Genomic DNA, 16336 nt, shown 5'->3' on the forward strand with positions numbered 1-16336 from the left:
GTCCGATGGCGGGAGTGTGCTCCCACTCGTTTCCGCCTCTCCTATGGCAGCTGGAACCTGGAGGACCGGAGCAGCCTGGAGGATGCTCTGGACCATCTGGCCTTCTCCTACTTCATGGTACAGCCATGAGTCCCCTCCCCATTGCCAGTGTCCAGCAGAGCCAGACCATGGGTGGGAGGATGGATGTTCATGGAGTCTCCACTCCCCTATCCAGGCTGGAAACATCTCTCACGCCTTGAGCCTCTCCAGGGAGTTTCTCCGCTATGGTATGTGGGACAACCCTGGATGCAGCAGGAAGAGGGGAAAGATTTTGGGATTTCCCCATCACCTCTTCATGGCAACAGCCTCCCTCACCCCATTTCTTGCCCCATGTGGGGTAATTCTCCCGGGACTGATGCCGGGGAAGGGGGTTGATGGGGACGCGGCATTCGGGGTGACACCACCTCCCCGGCAGATCCCAGTAACCAAAGGGTGTCGAGGAACGTGGCCAAGTACAAGAAGCTGCTGGAGATGGGGACGGGGGCAAGTGCCAGCCCCCTACAACGCCCCAACAGCCCCCGCCTGCAGAGCCGTGATGCCTACGAGGAGCTGTGCCAGCGCCCCAGGGGGCAGGTGGGACTGGCAGGGGTGCCATGGTCCCCAGTGCCGCTGTTCCCCCCCTCACAGCCTCCTTGGTCCCCTTTCTCCCCAGCCAGCCCCAGAGCGGCTCCTGCACCTCGGCTGCTCCTATGAGACCAACAGCAGCCCCTACCTCCTCCTCCAGCCTGCCAAGAAGGAGATGGTCCGGATCCAGCCCTATGTGGCTCTGTACCATGATTTCATCACCGATGCTGAGGCTGAGACCATCAAGGGGTTGGCAGGGCCCTGGGTGAGCTGTCCCCGTCTCCAGGGATGTCCCTTTCCTGCAGCAGGGTGCCCCAGGAGATCCTGATCCAGGGTGAATGCAGAGATAGGAGAGGTTTTAAGGCCAAAGCCTCCTCCAGGGAGTTCAGATGGGACAGGAACTGTGTCTAGTGCAAGGTGCCCCTGCCTATGTCAGGTGGGTGGTACTGGATGATCTTGGAAGGTCCCTTCCAACCCAAACCAGTCTAGGATTCTGTGAGACCCCGGGGATGATGACCCCAGCTCCATCTGAGCCCCCCAAAAGATTTTTTGGAAGAAACCAGGTCCACGGATACACCTAAACCGCTTCCCAACCAGGCTTGACTTGATGATACGTACTGCATTGCCTCCACCTGCTGCCACTGCTTCCCTCACCCCAGCGGGACCCCTTGGGGTGGGATGTTTGGCAACCAGCTGGTACAAACCCACCAACTTCAACCCTGACCATGGCCCCTGCTTGGTGTGAGGGTCCCCATGTGTAGCAACATGCATCCCCCATGTGTCCTTCAGCTGCAGAGATCCGTGGTTGCCTCTGGGGAGAAGCAGCAGAAAGCCGAGTACCGGATAAGCAAGAGGTAGTAGCCACCCCTCCCTTGTCCTCCGGCCAGCGGGACCACCGTGGCTGCATGGCCACCTCTGAGTGGCCATGCTGGGAGGCCTGGCTCCTCCAGCAGTGCCCTGAGGGTAAAGCCCAGCCACGCATGAATTCGGGGGGCTGAACATGGGGTGGTCCCACAGTGCCTGGCTGAAGGACACGGCTGACCCAGTGGTGCGGGCGTTGGATCAGCGCATCGCTGCTGTCACTGGCCTGGACCTGCGGCCACCCTACGCCGAGTACCTGCAGGTGGTCAACTACGGCTTGGGAGGCCACTACGAGCCACACTTCGACCACGCCACGGTCAGGGAGCTGCTAGGGTGGGCTGTGGGGGAACCATGGGGTGACGCCCAGGGTGGTGCTCCTGGGGAGGACTCTAGGATGCTCCTGGAGGTGGTTCATGGGGTGGACTCAGGGGTGGTCCCTGGGATGTTCCTGGGTATGGACCCTGGGCTGGCCTTTGAGGTGATTCCTCAGATGTTCCTGAAGAAGAACTCTTGGGTAGTCCCTCAGATATTCCTGGAGATGGGCCCTGGGATGTTCCTCATGATGCCCCTGGGATGGTACCCAAGGGAAGACCCTGAATGGTTCCTGGGGGTGTCCCCATGGTGATCCCTGGGTTATTCCCCAAGATGTTCCTAGTGATGGACCCTGGGATGGCCCCTGGCAGGGGTAGGATAGGTGGTCCCAGGATGGTGGTCCCTGGGTGGCTGCCTGGGGTATTCCTTGGAGGGGAAGGAAGGAGGGAGGGAGGGGGGGAAGGAGGTAAGGGAAGGCAGGCAGGCAGGAAGGAAGGAAGGAAGGGAAAAGAAGGGAAAGGGAGGGATTTTCCAGGGGGGAGCAGGGTGGGGCAGCTTAGAGCTGCTGGGGTGTGAGGTGCGCCTGGGCTGGGCTGTGTCAGTGTAGGACTGACTGTCCCCATGGGACTGACCATCCCACCTCCCCTTTTGGAGCAGTCCAAGAAGAGCCCCCTGTACAGAATGAAGTCAGGCAACAGGATCGCCACAATCATGATCTATGTGAGTCCTCCCTCATTTCCAGGCCTGGAGAGACGGCACTGGCTTGGTCCTCAGGGTATGGGATGGGTAAGGGCAGCCCTAAAACACTGCAGTGGGTGGGAAATGCCAGTGCCTGTGGAGTATTCAGGAGTTTGTGCTGTGGCAAAGTGAGGGGAACAGAGCTGGGGCCCAAGGGAGGTTTTGTGCCTCAGTTTCCCTGTGCAAAGGAGCATCACAGGGAAAGGGGGATCCATGGCTCCTATTTGTGGTCCTTTTCCAGCTGAGTGCAGTGGAGGCTGGAGGCTCCACTGCTTTCATCTATGCCAACTTCAGCGTGCCCGTGGTCAAGGTGAGGGGGACATGTGGAATCGCTGGAAGCAGGGAAGTGAGGATGCTGCTCTCTGTATCTCAGCTCTTGCAGGGAATTGTGGTCAAGCCTCTCCTGACGCCAATCCCCAGCCCCGGGGCTCCCTAATCTCTTTTAGGGTGCCAAAATCGAGTCTTGGGGACCCCAGCTCTGTTTTAGGGTGCCAAACCCATCTCTGCTCCACAGAATGCGGCTCTTTTCTGGTGGAACCTGCGGAGGAACGGGAATGGTGACGGGGACACCCTCCACGCCGGCTGCCCCGTCCTGGCCGGGGACAAGTGGGGTGAGAGACGCTACCAGGTGTCACCCCAGGGTCACACGGGGTTGGAGGGACAGCTCCACCGGCAGGGAGGCAAGGGGGGCTGGGAATGCCCAGATATCCTGGATAACAAGGAAAAAGTTCACCGATACCAATGCAGGGTTAGAGAAGGGTGCAGAGGGATGGGAACAGACAGAGGTCGGTGTCCTTGTCTGTTCCAGTGGCGAATAAGTGGATCCATGAACACGGGCAGGAGTTTCGGCGGCCCTGCAGTGCTGACCCACAGGACTGAGCCGCCGTAGGATCACAGATGTGACATCTGCAGGTGGCAAAGCCACCCCGGCACAGCGTGGCCCCAAGGGCGGAGCAAGGGAGGGAGGAAGGGAGGGAAGGGGGTAGCAGCGGAGCAGGGAGTGATCGGGAGAGGCATTTGCTCGACCACGGCCAAACTGGGTGGAAATAAAGTCAAAAGAGACTAAACTGGAGTCTGTTCTGGGATGCCAAACGCTATCCCTGGGGCTCCCATCTGTTTTGGAATGCCAAAATCCAGTCTCGGGGAGAAGGCAGCTCCTTCCAGCCGTCCTAGGCACAACCCCCCCCCGAAGGCAAAGAGCCGGCGGCCGGGATGCCCGGCAGCGCACGGAGATCGGGCCGGAGCCCACGCTGAGCCCCGGCACTTCCCGTGGGCGACAGCCCGGCTGAATGAGGGTCACGCTGGAGGGGACACCTCTGGCACAGCAGCTCCCCAGCCCTACCCCGCCTCATTGTCCTGGGTGGTTTCCTATTCCCTGGTCCTTGCTCTGTGCGCAGCGATGGTGCTGTAGAGATTTCCCATTCCCTGGTCCTTGCTCTGTGCGCAGCGATGGTGCTGTAGAGATTTCCCATTCCCTGGTCCTTGCTCTGTGCCCAGCGATGGTGCCGTAGAGGTTTCCCATTCCCTGGTCCTTGCTCTGTGCCCAGCGATGGTGCCGTAGAGGTTTCCCATTCCCTGGTCCTTGCTCTGTGCCCAGCGACGGTGCTGTCGAGGTTTCCCATTCCCTGGTCCTTGCTCTGCGCCCAGCGATGGTGCTGTCGAGGTTTCCCATTCCCTGGTCCCTGCTCTGCGCGGGTTTATTCAAAGCCTCAGGCCTCAGGTGTCCGGTGCCGTGCGGGCGGGGCTCTCTTCGCTTGCTTGGCTAGCCTGGGTTTTGTTAGCTTAGGCAAGAAGGTTTTTTTTTTTTTTCCTTTTTTTCTGGCTTTGGAGACTGTAGGAGCAATCCTTCGGCAGCTTTTTTTTTTCCCCCTGAACTGTTCGGGTTGGTTTTGGTCCGGGATCGGAGGTCGCGGGAGACGCGCAGGCCGGGGGCCGGCGGGACGGAGAGGGGCCGCTCCGCCCCGGCCCCAGAGCTCGGGACAGCCGAGCCAACGAGAGAAAGGACACCAAATCCACCGGCTTCATCTGCTGTGAGGAGGGGACCCACGCCAGGGATTCACCAGGTTCCCATCTGTTTTGCCTGTTTTTGCTGCGTGAACCCTTTGGTTTTTTTCCTTCCCTGAGACAGGAGCCGGCGCCATTTTTTTTTCTTCTCCAGCACGTTGCGCCGTCGTGGTTTTTTTTCCTTTCCCTGAAATTTTGTTGTTGTTTTGGGGGGGTTTTAGTTGTTTTTTTTTGTTTGGTTTTTTGTTGTTGTTGTTGTTGTTTGTTTGTTTTGGGAGGAGGGGTTGGTTTGTTTTTGGTTTTGGTGGTTTTTATCCGGTGTGTGTGGGTATGGGGGGGTGGGGGGGCGGCGGTGGTAAGGTCGGACAATTCAATATCTGGCATTTATTCATTTTCTTTTTCCGCGCCGTGTGGGCACTCTGTCAATAAACGATTGGGGGGTTTTCACTAGTGTTAATCTCCTATTGGCAGAAAGGGATTGTTGGAACCCTTTTTTTTTTAGATGAAACACTCATTCCAGAGCGTTTTTCTCCTAAACTTGTCTCTAAACCGAGACACTCATCTAGGTGACATTTGGATGAGATTCAAATCCTCCAGGATGGAAACCCAGCTTCCCAGGGAGGTCTAAGTCACCATGTCACCTGTTGGCCTCTATCCCAGCTTGCAGGAAAAGGACAAAAAATCGGGGAGGGGGATAGAAACGGCAGGCAGACCTCTCCCAAGGCTCTCCTGCTTGCTTTGGGTTCAAAAATGTGCGTTTATCACTCCTTGGCTGTGTTCATCCAGCCGTGGATTAACCTTTCCGTAGGCACACAGGGATAGGGGGTGAGCTGCAAGGAGCATTTGGGCAGGACAGCAGGAGCTGGAGCACTGGGAAGAGGCTCCAGCAGCCCTTTGGGGTTGTTAAACCTGCCTGAATGTAAAACAGCCTGGAAGATTTCCAGTTTCTCCCAGTTCCTGCTTTTCAGCCAGGAACAACGACCACAGGACTCAGAGAAGGCTGAACAGAGCACAGGTTACTTACCAGCCCCAGTGCTGGGGTTTATTACTTCCAGATGTTTCTGTACACGTGGGAGTCACTGGTCACGGAAAGGAGGGGGAAAAGCGAAAGCTGTGGCTAAACTCCCCCCTCCTCCCCACACTGGGGTGCAGGGAAGGGATGGGGCAGCATTTTAGACGACAAGAGGCTTCCGTGAGTCACCAGAAAAACCCAAGGGTTGGGTCTGGCACAGGAACAGCTGGATCAACCCCCTTCCTCCACAGGCTGCTCCGAGGAGCCCAAGAATCACAGCTAAAGGGAAAGCAGGAATTCCTACTCCAGGCTTTTCACAAATGCTTTATTTGTAGGCGAGGGAAACAGACACAGAACAAGACAAGACCAGGATGAGGCTGACATGGGACACAGCGTGTGGTCTCCAGAGAACTGACGCGCACACACACACACACACACACACATTTTCCTTCTGGAAACAGCAGCACGTGGCAAGAGGTCACCCTGCCACACTGGGAAAGCTCAGCCACAACTGGCCAAGCATCTGGCAGCAAAACTTGGAGCAAACAGCCGATCCCATTCCCGCCATGTTGGATGCCACCAAAGGGTGCAGCATCGTGGGACGGATGACACAACCAAGGGATGCAGGTCTGGGCAACACAAAGGGCACTTCCAGGCTGTGAGCAGAGCGCCAGGCTCAGAGACGGGTGGGAGAATGCACTAGGGCCAAGATTTCTTGGAAGTGACAAGCCATAAGCTCAATTTTTTGACCTTGCCTAAAGATCCAGGTCTAGATTTCCAGGAGTGTTGATGACCAGTTCAAACCAGTGAACAGCTGGTTGCCAGGCACCTCCACACAGCCCTTTTCGCAGGCCTTCCTGCTCCCAAAAGAAAAGGCAGTAGTGGAGAAGACGAAAAATGTCAGTGCTAAGGTCACAGAATCAGAATAATTTGGGTACAGAACAACCTTAAAGCCCATCCAGTGCCACCCCCTGCCATGGCAGGGACAACTTCCACTACCCCAGGTTGCTCCAAGCCCCGTCCAACTTGGCCTTGGACACTTCCAGGGATCCAGGGGTAGCCACAGCTTCTCTGGGCAACCTGTGCCAGGGCCTAAATTGTAAAAAACCTTTTTCCTAATACCCAGTCGACCCTCCTGGGGGGATTTTCCAAGGTCTGTGTTGCCCAGCTCCACCTTTTGCAAGTCATCCCAACACTGCTTGCAAATCACAAACACGTGGAAAACAGGGCTGGAATGGGCTTCCTCAGGTTGTCCAGGCCCTTCCCTTGCCAAAAGGGGAAAATTCTGGCTGGACAGTCCCAGGCCTGAGTTTAATTCCTTACTCAGGGGTTGATTTATTCAAAGCAAGAGTTCAAACCTGCTTTGGCAATACAGGAAATAATCTTTTTCCAACAATCCCAATGCTCCAATCATCTGCAAGTCCCTGATGGCTTTGTCCAGTGCACATAATCTGGCAAAACTCATCCTAGGTCTTAGACATTTCTTTCTTTAATTTATTCAACTAAAATGAAGCCTGCAACAAATCAGCATCCTAAAGTACATCTCCTGCTCCTGCCAAGCCTTGGGATCTTCCATTGGGAAAGTTGTCACTGATCCTCAATCTGACAAGTGAAACAAAACCAAGAGAGGTTTCTAAGTAATCCAAAGGCTTTCTTGCAGGAAAAATGCAAAGCTGGAAGTTTTTGGGGGGAATTTCTCTATGTCCCTGTTTCTCGTGAGCCAAAGAGAAGATTCCTTCTCTCTGCAGTTACTTTTACCACAGCCTGTGTATCCTTCACCAAATGCCATTTATCCCAGCCTGCAGCCCCCTGGAAACTGCAGCAGGAGCATTAATATTTCTCAGACAAAAGTACAGTCTCAAAAATGTACATGGCTTGACAGAGCCGAAAGGAATTTCCCTTTCCCCCACCCCCACAGTGCTGCTGCTGTCCCTGGAATCCATTTTTTTAATCCAGTACCACATGAGTCCCTGAACAGCCACCTATCCTGGGCAAGGCAGGGCTGGGGGCTGGGAGCTGGCACGGAGCGACGCACCATTCAATTAAACAGGCTCTTGAAAGATTTATTTTCTTTTCACTCACTCAATGTTAACAACAAAAGAGAATCCCGGGGAGCCCACAGGATTTCAGAAATCATTCCTTTTCCAGTGGTGCTTCTACAGAACACAAAACTGATTTGCTTTCCAAGGAGGGTTCTGTTTGGTTGGGCTTTTTTACAACCTCACAAACCAAAGGGATAACACAAGGAATCACTCCACGTCAGACTCTCCGAGTTATTTCACCACAGAGGAATGTGACTTCACCACGATCATTCATGAGTATGATCCCGGGAAGTGAGACTCTGGATATACACACTGGATTATTTAATCCCTAACAATCTGAACAAAATAGTTGCCTGGAAAAGAGAATTTTGCCCATTTTGGGGACATGGCTGGGGAAAGAGCTATTTTGCATCTCAGCTACTGAAGATCCATTGAATCCATCAGGAACTAAACCAGCGTGGATGCTACATCAAATTAATGCAGTAATTAACATGGTGACTCACAGAGGGAAGTGCAGAGAGCCAGCAGTTGCTCTTGTAACACCTGAGTGCCGATGGCCAAAGTGCCAGGAGGGCATTCCTCTCTGGAATGAGGCTTTCCTGTCTCTAATCCAGGTGCTTCCCGTCCTGATGTGTCAGGGAAGGGACACAGAGCAAGGCCACGGGGCTGCTGTGCCCGGTGAATCAGAGCTAAGTGGATCTCCACCAGGCCCAAGGCCAGGGCTAAACCCTTTGCCCCATCTGCACCACTCAAATGCCAAGAATTCCTGATGGCTCTTGTCATGGGATGCACAGGGCAGCTCCCAAATGACCCCAGAACTTTGCCTTGGCAAAGCAGGGTTAAAATCATCGGACAGCAGCAAGGGATTATGGACACCAGGCAAAAAAGGGGATTTCGGACATCCACCAGCAAAATATTGAGGAAAACTGCTCCAAACTGTGTCTGCTGTTACACTCTAGAGTGACTCTTAGGTGAAAGCAAGCCCACAAACTGTCTGTGGATAACTGAACCCTGAAGAAAAGCTCTATGCACATGGAATTCTGGAAGGCAGGCAGCAAAATGATCTAGGAAGCAACAGTGGAAACAAGGTCCTTCCTCTGATACTGCGGGGAACAGCTGCCTACACCTCTGCATCAACATCAGCAGGACTGACTCCAAGCTCTCCCAGGGTTTTTCCTACAGCCCGTTCCACGTCTCTCCATCCCAAAGGCGCTGATCTGTGCTCAGCTGTGTGTGGCAGCTACAAGAAGGGAAGAACAAACACATTCCAGGGGCAGAAAGCAGCCAAACTGCCTGTTGACCACATTGTCCCTGCTGCTCTTGGGTCTTCCCCATAAATGCAGGTTCAGAGTCCTCTGGCCTGGGATGTGTCTGCAGTAGATGGAGTTATCCAGGCTCTTCTTCCCAGAGAGGACTTGAAATGAGAACTAGAAAAGCTGCATGACTCTGAAATGGAGCTCACGGTCCCCCCCTCACCTTTTTGATTTACAATCCCATCCAACTTTGCCCAGGAAAGTGGCCTCCAGGCTCTTCCCACAGCTTAACCCCAAAGGCTGGTGCCGGTGAGGTGAAACCTGAGCTCCCAATGAAGCCAATTCCTCGTCTGCTTTAGGGGAAAAAAAAGTGTATATATAAAACCCAAACCTAAGGGGCACTTCCAAGATGATTCTACGATTCCACAGAGAAATCCTGAAGCCTTTGGCTGTGCTGCAATGCCCTCAGTGAATCTGGACTGCCAACAGCCCTTCTGCAGTTGGGTCCAAGAAAGTCTGAGAATTGATGGAGATTGGTATGATCGACTGCATGGGATTCCAGGAGGTCTTTCCTTGTGGCAGCAGAGAAGAGGATCCCACTTCCAAGGGCCTGAAGAGCTTTTCATGGTCTTCAGTAGAAGCTGCTTCCCAGCAAGGAAGTCCCTAAGAATTTAGATATTCTGGAGAACTAGTTCTAGGGGAGGAATCTCACATCAACTTCTCACTGCTGCTGGACTGGGAGATGAGAGGATATGGATACATCACAGTGGCCTCTGGTGCAGTTTATTTACAATGGGAATCAGTGCTGGAGAACACCAGGATATTAACAAGCAGGAAACACACTAGGAGGCAAAAAAGAGAGTGGAAGAAAGACCCCGTGTTAGCATCAAGGTATTCTCTGCAAACTCGGCAACAACCTAAATTTAGCTGTAAAGTCCTTTGGTCTTCTCCCTCTCTCCCTATTTACACATCAACCTACACTATATCCTTTCACTGGATTTAAAACATGCAGTCCACAGTCCTGCATTCCTACAGTTTCAACCCCAAGGGACAAGATAAAGACAAAAATAAATGTAGATGTTGTGCAGCAATACCTCTTTAGCATTGCCACTCTAGCATCACACTTTCTGGGGTTTCCAGCTTTTGTAGAGGAATTCTTAGCTAAAAGCGGGAAGACTTTTCAGGACTGCTTAAGAAACAGGCTTATTGTACCACTCACCTGAAATATGATCCTAAAAGAAATCAGCACCTTCTGTGAGGTCTACGCTTCATGGTGCTGTAAGTAAGACTTTGGGAGTTTTTCCTACCAACCATATCAATCACACCCTTCTCTCACTGCCTGGCTGATCACAGAGGCCTGGCTTCCACAGGCCATTTTGATAAGAAAACACATGAGATAAGTAAGGAAAGTCTGCAAAGTGAAGCACACAGCTTTACCTGCCTCATCTCACCAGTATTTCCTGGCCAAGGGAGTGTGATGCAAGTTGTTTCCACACCACAGGGCCTTGGTTACTTACTAAAATACTATTTAAGCTAAATGCCATAAAATTTGTCATTTTGCCTTCTGGCAGGCTATAAAGAAAGAAATCAGCTTTGCTCCTCCCTTGCAAGGAAGGAGGTTTCATCAGCACATGTAAATACATGAGAAGTTTAAAGGGAACACAAACACCAAATGTATTACTGGCTGTGATTCAGAGCTGTTTGTTTATCTGTGGTTTTTAGCACCATGCTAGAATTCCAACCTCCCACCTCGAGAGCCAAACAGGCAGTGAGAGCAGGACACAGCTCCATGGAGCCTTACCACTGGAATCCACCGATGGGCTCTGTAAACCTATGACGGATCAGGAATGTCGCAACAGCTTCAGCAACCTGAGGGAAGGGAAAAACATCGCTCAGGATTTAAAGGGACACAAAGAGAACAGCAAAGCCAGTCAGTTTTCAAAGCCTGCAGTATTTCCAACAACAGTTCATGTCCTCAGGGTTCTCTTGCTGAATCGAGTTTGCTCCTTTAAAACAAGAGCTCTGTGTAAGACCCTTCCAGCTGTACTCAGACACTGAGCCTGCCATCAAGAAGTGACCAAACTTTTTGTCCAGCCATTTCGGTAATTCTTAAAACAATGTCTAAGTTTAGCAGGGAGAAAAGGTAAATTCAGGATGCAAGACGGTGACTTGGAATGGTTTCGGTTGGGAGGGACATTAGAGCTCATCCAGTTCCACCCCCTGCCATGGGCAGGGACACCTTCCACTAGACCAGGCTGCTCCAAGCCTCACCCAATCTGTTCAATACTGCTTAGAATGTATGAAAAAAGAGTAACAACTTAAGAACTCAGTGTGTTTAGATAAAAATACCTATTTCAGACAGGTAAAGTCAAGCACAGAAAGGCTGAGTTTTAACGCAGCTGTCAGTGCAGAATGAGCTTTAAAACCAGATGTGCTCCCAACCACAGGCTCCACTGGCTGCACCACATTCCAGATTCCATCTGGAAACAAACTCCAGCAATGCCCAGAAGCAGCACTGCTCTGTCAAAGCTGCTTCAGGAACATTTGGTTTCTATTTGGAAAATGTGAGCCACCCAACTCAACAAAACACAGACCAACCCCTAAAGCTGCAGCTTAGTGCAAGGGATAGTGGGGAACTGCATGAGGAAAGGAAGAGAGGAGAAATCCACACTCCACATGGGTAGAATTAGGTACATCACCACGAGCCTGAGAGTTAAATCCATAACCCAGCCCTGTGGCACATAACGTCTTAGCCAGAGCTTTCCAGACAGCTAAAAAATCCAAGCTGCTTGTGAAAGCCAGTTGTTGTGCCAAAAAATGCCCCTGAAGTATGATCTCTGCTCCATGGTAATGAACAGATCCATTTTTGCATTTCAGACCATGGCTTATGTAGCTTCAACCCCACGGTGGGGCTCACCTTGTCTGGAGCATCTTCATGGACTGCGTGGCCACACTGTGGGAGGACCTGCATCTGGAATTTCCCTGTGGATTGAGAGAGTCAGCACATGGATCTCACGTTCTGTACCAACTAATCTCACTAAATGTAGCTGGAAAAGAGGCCCCAGGATGGCAGGAGGTCTCAGCAGACTCTACACCGTACACAACCGCTGGCTCCAAAGAAAACATGGACCAGCTGCTTAATTCACCTTCCTGAGGTGTAACTAGAGCAGGTTCCCAGGAGTTAAAATGAAGCTGAACTTCTCAGAGCTTCTCAATGCAGGCAAGTGTCAGAGTTGGAACTGTTATCAGATTTACCTTAAGGTAACATTTATCCTGCTATCCAATGCTACTTTCCAGTACTGGTTGCTCTGGAAAGCCGGGATGGGGGGGGAAAACCCAACCCAAAACATGAATGAAGATGCTTAATCTTGGTCTGCTGTCTGCCAGAAACACTGGAAGATGGGACAGTTTTGGATGGTCCCAGGTGCTCTAGCTAGGAACATCAGAAATGTAGCTAGAAAGGGAAAAAATGGATTAGAAGGAAGCCCTCACAGACAATCACTCTCATGCAAGAGAAGTGTGGCAGCTCCACTGCTGGGAGCATCGAACACTAGATTGAACAAAACCCATGGCAACGGCCCTTCAAACTGAACCTTTCCCTCCTCACCTTCCCCACCTCTCCTGGACCACAGTTAGAGAACACTTGGGGATGGACTAATTCTTTAATGCCCATTTGTTAGGATATTGACTGTACCCATAGCAACAAGCTGTCATGCAAAAAGAGCACTACAGTAAGGCTGCAGTAACAATATTAAATATTTACCTTGCATCTGTCCAATGGTCAGATCTTTGTCCAGCCTGTCAACACCTACAATCAAATAAACAAATGTATTGGAGAAAAGCCAGAGAGAACACAACTCTCTGAGCCAGGCTTTACTCCATATTTTAAAGAGACCTTAGCTTGAAAAACAGAAAATAAACACCTCTGACACCCACAACAATGACATTTCACTGCTGCACCTCAAGAAAGTAAAGTGACAGGAAAGAAACACAGCCAAAAAATGCAAGAGCACAGCCCTCCCTACAACTTAAAAGGATATTTACTTGCTGTATTTCCTATTAAGGTACAAAAAGGGCTTACAGCTGTATTTGACTTTCACTTGAAAAGTTCAAATCACTCCACACTATTTTAAGAGACACAGAGAAGCCCAGGTATTCCCTGGAAACACTGTAGCCCAATGCTGACCCTGTCCTCTGAAATACAAGTGGGACATCACTCAAGTGCTCACCAGGACTGGAAGAGACACGTACCAGCTAAAAGCAAAAGCTTTGGAGTCGGACAGCTTAGGAAGAGGTTGGATAAACCCCTGAACCAGCCATCCCAGTACTTTTCTGTTTTGGCCAGTTCGATTCGCCACGTGTATAAATGCTCCTTCTTTGTCTGCAGGGAGGAGAGAGAGCTCTGCATTAGTGATCAGTAAAACAGCAGAAAGAAAACCAACTCAGGGAGCCACTTGGAAATGCATAAGTATATAGATATAAAAAATAAAAAAATACTGGCTCCCTCTGGTGGATTACATACTTCCAGGGATGACCCTCCTTGCTTCTAAGTATCTCTCCAAAGCAAAGTACCTGAGTAAGGAACAAGAAAGTCAGAAAAAAAAAGCAGGAACTACACCAAGAAGAGAAGAGCCTTCAGGAGAAGACTGAAGGATTCAGGGCAATCAATTTGCTACTTCTTACTGCCACAAATAGCTCACAAATTGTCTGAACATTTCGACTTGGCTCTCATTCAGTTTTCTCTCCCTGGAGTGGCTCCCTTTCATACCAGAATGATTTGGATAACTACAGGTGACTGCTCTTGCAGGGGAAGCTGAAAACACAGTAACGAACTCCCTACCTCTGTGTCATCCTCTTTCTTCCTTTTGTTGACAGAGCCTCCCCCTTCCTCATCCTCATCCTCCTCCTCCTCTTCCTCAATAATTCCCTCTACTATGGCTTTAGGGCATTCAGGACTGGCAGCCCCTTCGCACCTGTGAAAATAAAACCAGAAACTGATTCCCTGACGAAAGAAAAAATTCCAAACCAAAAAACCACCCAGGATTAAACCTAAGGTGTTCAGCAATTTTGCTTGAAGAAATTTTCACTTTCAAGTGCACTTATGCAGCAATAGTATTGTAAAACAGAAAAAATTATTTAAAAATAAACCAAAAGCCACCTACTGTTTGACTTGACCGACCATAGAAACTCTGGCAGATTCGAGATTTCTTATCTGTCCACTTTTTACACTAGGAAAAAAAAATAATCAGAAGACAGACAGAAATATTTACTGAAGAGCTTCAAGAACCAGCAGGCCCAGAAACAGGAGTTAAACTCCTCTACAGCTCAGGATTTCCCCAAACCATTCCCACAGCTCCTGGTCTCACAGTGGCTCACGCTCAACTTATGTGGACCTCCCGTTGTCACTGTAACTGTGAGAAAGAGGGAGAAGTGCTGGTGGGGAAACAGTGAAACAGGGTTAAACCCATGCCAGGGGGCTGGGAGAGGGCCTGTAAACAGCCAAGGTATATAAACTTAGTTTCCTTCTGGAGTCAAGCTACAAAGACAACTGATTCGAGTGACTGAGCCCAAGCCTTACCTCCACTCAATGGCATTCTCAAGTGACTTGAATGTTTTGGGACGACTCCTTAGGAAGTTCTGCATGCTGTTCAAGGCATCCATGGCTGTACCTAAAAGCAAATGACATCATCTACATCAACTTCATGGCATCTGATGAAATTATTGCCACATCCCTCTATACACAACTGGCTGCAACACCCTCAGAGAGAGCTGGAGCTCCCTGGGGATATAATGCTAAGGAAAGTACAGATAGTATTTCTGAGCCAACAGTCACATTGGAAAATTACTATTTGAATAGGTAGGATGTTCAGATATTAAGAGCAGCAAATATTTATCAGCACCAAGCACTACAGCAAAAGCCACAGTCTTCCCCACCAAGAAAGTGTTTCAAAGGAATTAGTTCCATGGTCTAGTTGACAAGGTGGTGTTAGGTTCATAGGTTGGACTCGATGATCTCAGAGGTCTTTTCCAACCTAGCTGATTCTCTGATTCTGTGAAATTAGCAGGAAAAAAGCAAACAGAGAGTCCAGCTGGGAAAACGAAAAGGAAGGGTCACACTGGAAAGATTTTTGTGTGGGTAGGATCTGTTAGTAGAATGGAATTGGTTTAACAATGGGGCAAAACTTTCTGTATTCAGGGATTTGGGGCGAAGAGAAGAGGGGGAAGGCAGAAGCCCACCTGAAGGGCTGAAAGCCTCTGGGGGCACCCACACTCACCTTCCACAACGTCGATCATGCAGAGCCCCAGCAAACTCGGCACCAGGTTGGCGACGGCCGTGTGCACGGCGATGGCCCCCCCCATGCTGTGCCCAATCAACATGATGGGCGGGGGCAGGTCCCCGTACAGCGCTTCCACCACGTTCCCCACGTCTCTGCCAAGGGAGAGCAAACCATGGATGGCACCTCCACCTCCAGGGGAGGACAAGGGACACCCCCGAGACGGGTGTGCAGCTCCAAAGCCTCTTCTAACCCGCAGGCAACAGATAAGTTTATTCTCCTGTCACTGCTTCATCTTAGTACCAATGCAGGAAACCCTGCAAGCCAATGCTTTCCTGATCATCCATGTAATTTCTCTTTTTATTAGCAGAAAATCCTCATTTAAAAGATACAAATTTAAAAGAAATTCAAGCAAACTGGTCTAGTGGAAGGTGTCCTTGCCCATGTGGCTGAAATTTATAGTCCCTTCCCACCCAAATTCTGTGATTCCTTGTAGAAGACATTTTAGGTTGACACTTGCTGGTGGGAATGTTAAATAAAAGGTGAGGAAAAGCTGTCAAATCATCTTGCATGGAAGCACAAACCAAGAAATTAATTGTACTGAAAAGAAGAAACTGGAATTAGAGAGAGAAAAATAACTGGGCCCTACTGACCATGGCAAAGATGAACAACACTGAGCACGAGCAAAAAGATTGAGACTCTCTATGAACACAGATGCCACAAGGCAAGGGGAAATTTCCCCATCCTTTCCACAGCACACCTACTTTAAACTGAAGCTGTCACTTGACACTTTTCCCAGGACGGGAAAGCTGGCTAGTATGATTCTCAAACCCCAAAACAGCAGCAGAACTAACGACTGAAATCTACTGAAGAGCAGTTTAAAGACACCCCAACTGGCTTTCCTGACTACAACCATTCAGAGGAACCTGAGAACTGAGCAGTATTGGAAATAGAAAACAAGTGAAGAAATGAACGGGCTGACCAGCTTATTTGCTCTGCTAGAGAAAATTGCTTGAGGATTTGATTTAAAAGAACAAACATGAAAACCAGTTATAATTTAAGGCTCCTATTTAAAAGATAGTCAGGACTAAGTTTCAAGCTTATTGCTAAGAAGAGGGGAAGGTTTCAAAACAAAAGGAACTTGCTTTCCCCCCAGTGGGAGCAGTGCTGCTCCAGATCTAAAATATTCTAATTATTTAATCCGGCATCTCCTCAGGACAGTTACACATCAGGATC

General features: G+C 50.3%; 2 protein-coding genes across 2 annotated transcripts in view; one reads left to right on the forward strand and one right to left on the reverse strand.

The window, feature by feature from the left end:
* P4HA3 (prolyl 4-hydroxylase subunit alpha 3) overlaps nt 1-3581 on the forward strand; it is a gene marked incomplete at its 5' end in the record, with an annotated part of 4999 nt that extends 1418 nt beyond the window's left edge. The window contains 10 exon segments of the mRNA XM_017727100.1: nt 1-117; nt 215-266; nt 455-612; nt 692-868; nt 1393-1457; nt 1621-1780; nt 2434-2496; nt 2756-2824; nt 3029-3125; nt 3323-3581. The exon segment at nt 1-117 is cut by the window's left edge and continues 1 nt beyond it. Coding sequence (XP_017582589.1) covers nt 1-117; nt 215-266; nt 455-612; nt 692-868; nt 1393-1457; nt 1621-1780; nt 2434-2496; nt 2756-2824; nt 3029-3125; nt 3323-3393 — 1029 coding nt within the window.
* A 2258-nt stretch (nt 3582-5839) lies between these two features.
* The window catches only part of PPME1 (protein phosphatase methylesterase 1), a 21434-nt gene continuing 10937 nt past the window's right edge, over nt 5840-16336 (reverse strand). The window contains exons 8-16 of the mRNA XM_017727078.1: nt 15101-15255; nt 14404-14494; nt 13988-14053; nt 13666-13798; nt 13077-13206; nt 12589-12633; nt 11743-11807; nt 10627-10694; nt 5840-9667 (exon numbers count right to left, since the gene is read on the reverse strand). Coding sequence (XP_017582567.1) covers nt 9649-9667; nt 10627-10694; nt 11743-11807; nt 12589-12633; nt 13077-13206; nt 13666-13798; nt 13988-14053; nt 14404-14494; nt 15101-15255 — 772 coding nt within the window. The 3' untranslated portion in view covers nt 5840-9648. The remainder of the gene's footprint in view (nt 9668-10626; nt 10695-11742; nt 11808-12588; nt 12634-13076; nt 13207-13665; nt 13799-13987; nt 14054-14403; nt 14495-15100; nt 15256-16336) is intronic.

This window comes from Corvus brachyrhynchos, unplaced genomic scaffold (genome assembly GCF_000691975.1).
Source record: "Corvus brachyrhynchos isolate BGI_N302 unplaced genomic scaffold, ASM69197v1 scaffold412, whole genome shotgun sequence".
NCBI lineage: Eukaryota > Metazoa > Chordata > Aves > Passeriformes > Corvidae > Corvus > Corvus brachyrhynchos.